General features: G+C 75.1%; 1 protein-coding gene across 1 annotated transcript in view; it reads right to left on the bottom strand.

The window, feature by feature from the left end:
• LOC105854220 (collagen alpha-1(I) chain-like) overlaps positions 1-6,347 on the bottom strand; it is a 17,800-nt gene that overhangs the window by 3,097 nt on the left and 8,356 nt on the right. The window contains exons 6-7 of the mRNA XM_012731134.1: positions 1,474-1,876; positions 945-1,127 (exon numbers count right to left, since the gene is read on the bottom strand). Coding sequence (XP_012586588.1) covers positions 945-1,127; positions 1,474-1,876 — 586 coding nt within the window. The remainder of the gene's footprint in view (positions 1-944; positions 1,128-1,473; positions 1,877-6,347) is intronic.

Genomic DNA, 6,347 nt, shown 5'->3' with positions numbered 1-6,347 from the left:
GCCCGGCCGCCGAGGGAGCTCGGCTAGAGCGCGGCGGCCTCTGGCGGGGGTCTGCCGGACGGGACGGGGCGCACGCCCACCAGAAGTGTAAGCCAGGCCCCGGAGGGGCCCGTGCATGTCTCAGCGTGGAACCGGCCAGCGGGGCTCCAGGGACAGGCGAGGGCGCGCGTCTCCCAAGGCCAGAGGGCAGACGGCCCCCAAGCCAGGGCCTCTGGGGGCGCTCGCCACCAGGACCGTTGCCCTAAGCCCCAGGCCAGCTGGGGCTTGGAGCGGTGGATCCCAGGGGGTGGCGGGCAGTGGCCAGGGCAGGGGCAGCTGGTCGGGAGGCACCAGGAGGCGCTGGACACAGCTCAGCCTGTGGCCGCGCCGGCACTGAGCGCCGGGCTCCCCCAGACTGGCCCGGGCCAGGCCTCTCCCGTTCTGTGGAAGGCCCCGCACGGCCGTGGGCCCGGGCTGTGGGCACCTCTGGAGGCCAGAGCCCTGGGCGCCCCGCAACCTGCCCCGCGCTGCGAGAGGAGGGGAGGCCCCACAGCGCCCCTTCCCAGGCGGCCCTGGGGCCGGGCACCGAAGGGTCTTTCTCACAGAGCCGGTGCCCCCGCCGCCCCGGGAGTGACCGGTGGGAGGTCACCTGGAGGTGCTGGCCAGACGCCACCACTGACACCCAAGGGAGCGTGTAACGGGGGCCCCAGGAAGGGGGGGTCCAGGCCCGACCCCACCCCGCCCCCGCCCTCCTGGGGCGCACGGGCAGCAGGAGGCGGAGCAGCAGGGGCAGCCCTGGCGCAGAGACCCCTGAGGGGCCTGGGAGGCCCACGCGGGTCCATCCGGTTCCCGTTGCTCCCCCAGACCAGCGCGCCCGTTTCTGGCCCTTCTCCACGCCCCGCCGGAGGGGCTCGGCCGGGCAGCTTCGGCCTTGCTCGGGGCCAGCCCGTCTGGCTGGACTTTACCCGGGGGGCGGGTGGCCCCCAGCCCGGCGGGCCGCTGCGGCCGCTGTCCGGCGTGGCCTGCTGGGCTGCAGCCCTCTCCGCGAACGGTCTCCCGCGCTTCATCTCACTGTGGGGAGGCAGAGCCTGCTCGGAGCGGGCGGTTTGGGGGTTCCGGGGCCTCCCCGCCGGTGACGGGCAGGGGCACTGCAGGGAAGCCGGGCGTGCTCAGCCCAGGGGGCAGGCCCAGGACACGGGAACGTGACGCCTTGCGCAGCCGGGCAGGCCGGGGCCCCTGCGCTGAGCCCCGGGGTCCGCGTGTAGCCGCTGGGCCTGGGGGTGACGGTCCCTGCCGGGGGCCCGGAGCTGCTGTGGGGACGCAGCCCTCCCCTGAGTCCCAGCACAGACGCTGGCGGCCGAGGAGGCGGCCGAGGCAGAGGCGGGCACGGGCCGGCGGGCCCAGACGAGCCCGCCAGGCTGAGCCCGGCAGTGTCTGCCCCGGCGGTCATCGCGTCCGGGCCTGGGCCCTGCTGCCCCGTCCTGCCCCTTTTACCTTCTGCCGGCTTTGCGCGCCCGGCCCCCGCCTCCCGACCCCCTGGGGCCCCGGGTCCCGCCCCCCACTGAGGAAGGCCGCGCGCCCAGGGCTCTCCCGGCCCGCAGTGACCTGCAGACGGAGGTGCCGCCTGAAGGGCGTGGCCGTCCCAAAGCTCGCCTGCGGGCAGTGGGTCTCGGGCCCGGGCGCGTGGGCGCTGGGTTGCCCAGACGCACAGGTGCCGTGCACCGCCCGGAAGGGCGGTGGGAGGCGAGCCCGGGGCGGGTGGGTGCGCTCACGCCGCGGGGGGCGGCCCGTGGCCTGGTCTTCGCCCTGGGCTCTGGCCTGTAGCACCAGCCTGGACCCAACGGGGGACGGGGTGGCCGTGCCGTCACAGACGGTGCCCAGACGCCACCGGAGGGCCCTGGGCACCAGAGGAGGCCGCGCAGGGACAGCGGTCCCAGAGGCTCCTCCAGCTGCACCTGACTGCCCCCGCGGGCCGGGCGCGGGCCGGGCCTCCTGCCCCTGCTGGGCCCTCAGCGTGTGCAGCGCTGGCCCCCTGGCCTCATGCGCCAGCGCCGACCCGCCGGCCCCACCCCGCTGCCCGGCAAGGCTGCAGCCCCCACCCTGCCCAAGAGACACGCCCACCGCCCCGGGAAGGAGGGGGCCAGGGAAGCCTCCAGGCCTCCCTGTCGGTACGTGGCCGCGACCCCCAGTCCTCGAAGCGCGTCCCTGGGAGCCCGGGCCTGAGCTCTCGTCTGGGCCCCGTCCTGTTGGTCAGGGTGCCCCGGCCTCGGCCGACCCCAGCCACTCTCCTAGTCTCACCCCAGATACGGTCACGTGTTAAACAGAGGACTTAAGGCCCGGACGGGAGCCCCCACCCCCAGCTCGGCCCCGATGGGAGCGGAGCCCCCTCCCCCTCCACGCTGACCCCCACCCCAGCCCGGGCCCAGCCGCCTGCTTCCTCTGAGCCGCCCTCAGCCGCCTCAGCCCTGGGCCCAGCACCTGGGGGCCCCCCGGGGCCCCCCCCCGGGTAGGGGGCCCTTTTCTCGCACTTCCCCTTCTCTCGCAGCCAGATGGGTGTGGGCCCTCTGGGCTTCTCGAGCCCCAAGGCCTGCGCCCGGCTGCTCAGGGTGGGCTTCCGCCCAGCTCTGCTGCTCTGGGGGTCACCCCCATGAGCCCCACCCCGGGGCCCCGCCGGGGACACCCCGGAGGCCAGCGCCGGCCAGAGCCCCCGCAGGCTGGCCGCGGCCTTGACCTGCCCCGTCTGGCCCGGGTCCGCGCCCTGCGCTGCCGTGAGCACAAGCCTCGGGGGCCGAGTTGTGCCCCCGGCTGCGCGGGGGGAGTCGGACCCCAGCACGTGTCTGCCCTGGAGGCGAGGCCTTGATGAGGTCGTGGGGTCGGGGCTCCCAGGGGGCGGGAGCAGGACCAGACTCCCAGGGCCCGTGAGGATCCGGCCGGGGGGGAGGCCTGGGGGCAGCAGGGGCCTGGCCCTCGCCCTGCGGCCCCAGGACAGATGGGAGCCGGCAGGGGTGCTGGAGGGCTCCTCCCGCAGCCCAGTTCGGGTCGGGGCCAGGACCCTGCAGGAACCTGCTCCCGTGAGCCCCAGTGTGGAGCCTGCTGAACAGCCCAGATGCCCTCCCCGCCAGAGGCAGCCCGGCCCACCCCGCGACCCACCGGCGGCAGTGGGGCGGCCCGCAGACATCACACCTGCCGCTGAGGCCTGCTGTGCTCTGCGGGGTGGCCCTCGCTCTGACCTCGCCAGCCTCAGCCCCAGAGCCTGCAGCGGTCCCTGCACCAGGTCCCCCGGGCCGGGCTGGGGGTGGCCGGGGGGGGGGGCCCTGCCCCTCCGCCCTCGGCCTGAGCTGTGACTCCGAGATGGGCGCGTTTGCACGTCCAGCTCCAGGAAGGTGCTGAGAAAGGGGCGGCGCCGGCCCGGCCCCCCCTGCAGCTGAAGTAAACAACCGTCCAGGGCCTGTCTCCCAGGGTGCTGGAGGAGGGAACACAAGGAGGCCGCCCAGGGCTGACTCACGGGGGCTGGGCAGAGGGCCGAGCTCAGCCACTGGCCCCTAGACGGTCCTCGGCCCCAAGGCGCCAAGGCCGGGGTCAGCAAGCACAGACCCAGCAGGGAGCAGCCGCCTGGGCCTGCTCACAGGCCCCAGGTGAAAGGCAAGGAGGTGGGGTGGGGCCTGGGGTCTCCTGTCCCTTCGGGATTCTCGTCAGAATCAGCTGGCCCAGGAGCGAGCCCCTCCCAGAGGGGGGCGGGGGGCGGGGGGCTCCCTGTCGGGCAGTCTCCGCCCCGCCCTGCAGCCTGCTGACCCCTGGGCCCGGTAGGTGACCTGCCCACCCCCTCTCACTCCGCAGTTCAGCGGCCTCTGCCCGCCCCTGACCTGCACCTGCCGGGGCCTCTCTGCCCTGACCCCTCGGCGGAGGCCGCGCTCCCAGGCCGCCCGCCTGGCCCACGCAGCCCCTCAGCAAGCCTGTCCCGCTGGGCAGCTCGCCCTGACCGGTGCCTGTGTGTGTCCAGCACTCCTGTCCTTCCCCGGTGACCCCGCTCCCCACATGCGCCAGGTGTGTCTGTCTCCCCCGGGAACTTGCCGCGTGCTGCTGAATGGGGAGCTCTGGGGACCCTCCCCAGGTGGACCCCGACCCGCACTGCCCCGAGCCCGCAACTCCGAAGCAAGGGCAGACGCACGCGCAGCAAGGGAGCAGCACCGCCGGTCAGTCCTCTTCCTCCACGGAGGCTTCGGTGCTGCCCGGGGGCCAACCCCGCCCCCTGCGGCCCGACGCCCCCCCCACCCCGTGCCAGGCTCCGTGTCAGAAGTTTGGATCAAGACGGGGAAGGGCCTTTGCCCTGTGCGTGTTCCGCCCCGCCGAGGCCCCGGGGCGTCTCTGGGGGACCCTGGGGCCTCTGGCCAGGCCTCTGCCCTCCCGGCCGGGTGCTGAGTGCCCGCTGGCCGGCTGGGCTCCGGCCGCCATGTGGAGCACCCCCCACGTCCCCCACCCCGCGCAGAGCCCCGCCCACCCCGCTGGCCAGCTCTGCCAGGCACCCCCAGACCGGGCAGGCTGAAGCTGGGGAGGCCCGGGAGCGCCACCTGGGGGCTGAGCCGGGCTCGGCGGGCCCTGTGGCCAGTCCGCTCCGGGCCCAGGAGAGACCGGGCAGCCAGAGGAGAGGGGAGCGAGGGCCAGGCGAGGGCCAGGCAGCTGAGGGCCTCCCAGGGCCTCACGCTGAGCTCCGTGGCTTGCCAGGCCGGCCGGCCGGCGGGGCCGCCTCTTCGGGTTGGACGCAGCCGCTGGCCCCCGGGACTCGCGTGTGGGAGCAGCGGCCGCAGGCCAGACAGCAACGCGCTGAGGGGCCCGCGGGAGACTCCGGTGCGGCATCCGGCGCTGCCGGGCATCAGCCGAGGCGGGACCGCGCCACAGAGCCCTCCCGGGCACAGCTCCAGGGCCGGCGGCCACTCGGGAAAAGCTGGCGCTACGGCAGGGCGGGCGGCGCGGCCATCTTCAGAGCAGGCCTAGAAGCTTCTAGAAACTAGCCCCGCTCTCCACGCGGGCCGGCCTGGCTCCGTCCTGCGGCCCCCACTCTGTTGGAAGGGCCCAGGTGTGCCCTGGGCGGGGCGGCGCGGTCCGGGCTGCCTGCCCACAGCAGCCCCTGGGCGCCGAGGTGGTGTGGCCGGGCCGGCTAGGCTGGGCCGCATGTGGCCCTCTCGCGCAGGCCTGGGGGGCGGGCAGGCAGGGAGCGCCCGGGCCAGCAGCGAGCTCGAGGCTTCAGTCCCGCAGTCACGAGCCCCTCACGCCACCCCACTGTGGCCTGGGCCTCGGCCCTGGGCTCCTCGCCCGGCAGACACCCCCACGGCGGCTCAGGCAGGACCTCTGGGGCCCAGGACGGTCAGGCCGTGGCCGGCGCTTCCGCTCAGTTTTCAGACCTCTAACAAGGACACATGCCCGGGCCTCTCTGGGTGCCGGGGTGCGGCGTCCATGAGGCTGCCGCAGCCGCTGAGGCCTGAGCTCCCCGCCCCCGGGCCAGGGAGGGACCCCGGGGCGCAGCAGACCCCCATCGCCCCGCTGCCCTCAGCAGTGGGGCTCAGTGGGTCAGCCTGTCCCGCTCCCCACTCTGCCCGGGTCTTCTCACTCCTGCACCCCTGGCCTGCGCCCCAGGTCTTGTGTGCATCAGTACATTAAGAGCGGAGGGACTTGAGCCGATGGAAGACGTCGCCGGGCTGAGGGGGGCTGGGGGCGCCTCTGCAGAGCTTCCTCACCGGGCTGCTGCTGTTTCCTGGGCCCCGCCCTGCTCGCCCTGCTGGCCAGTCGGCCTGCCCACCCGAGCGCTCTGCCCCGCTTCAGCACCACGGCCAGCTCTGCCCCTCCCCCCACACACCAGCGAGGGCAGCTGGGGGGACTGAGGCCCTGCACCGTAAGGGGGGTGGCGCAGTGACGGACCCTCAGCCCAGGGCGGCCCCGGGTGACCCGCCGTGTCCTCTGCTTGTCCACAAGAGGCGCCCGGCCAGCCCGACACCCCACACTCCCTGCCCGCCTGCTGACTCCCTCTGCTCTCGTCCCTGGCCAGGGACGGCCAGGCTGGACAGACTCGGGGTCCAGGAGAGCGCCTCCGGCTGTGGGGCGGACTTCCTGCGAGCCTGCAGGCGACAGGGCCGCGGGCGGGTGTGGGGGGCCCCCAATGGGGGCCTGACGGCTACGTGCCCTTTCCAGCGGCTGCGGGGGTCAGAGCGGGCGCTGCCAGCCCACGGGGCGCGCCCCTCCCCTTCCTGAAAACAAGAAATGTGGAGCCCCGACCTGGCGGCGCCGAAGAGTCCAGGTCGGGCGCCCCGGGGGGCGCCTTGCGGGGGGCCGAGACAAGCACACGGGTCATCCCTGCGTCCAGGCGCGAGAAGCGC

Source organism: Condylura cristata, unplaced genomic scaffold (assembly GCF_000260355.1).
Source record: "Condylura cristata isolate star-nosed mole 26May11 unplaced genomic scaffold, ConCri1.0 scaffold00003, whole genome shotgun sequence".
Lineage (NCBI taxonomy): Eukaryota > Metazoa > Chordata > Mammalia > Eulipotyphla > Talpidae > Condylura > Condylura cristata.
The sequence above is the reverse complement of the archived record's forward strand: the minus strand, read 5'-3'. Positions and strand labels throughout refer to the sequence as shown.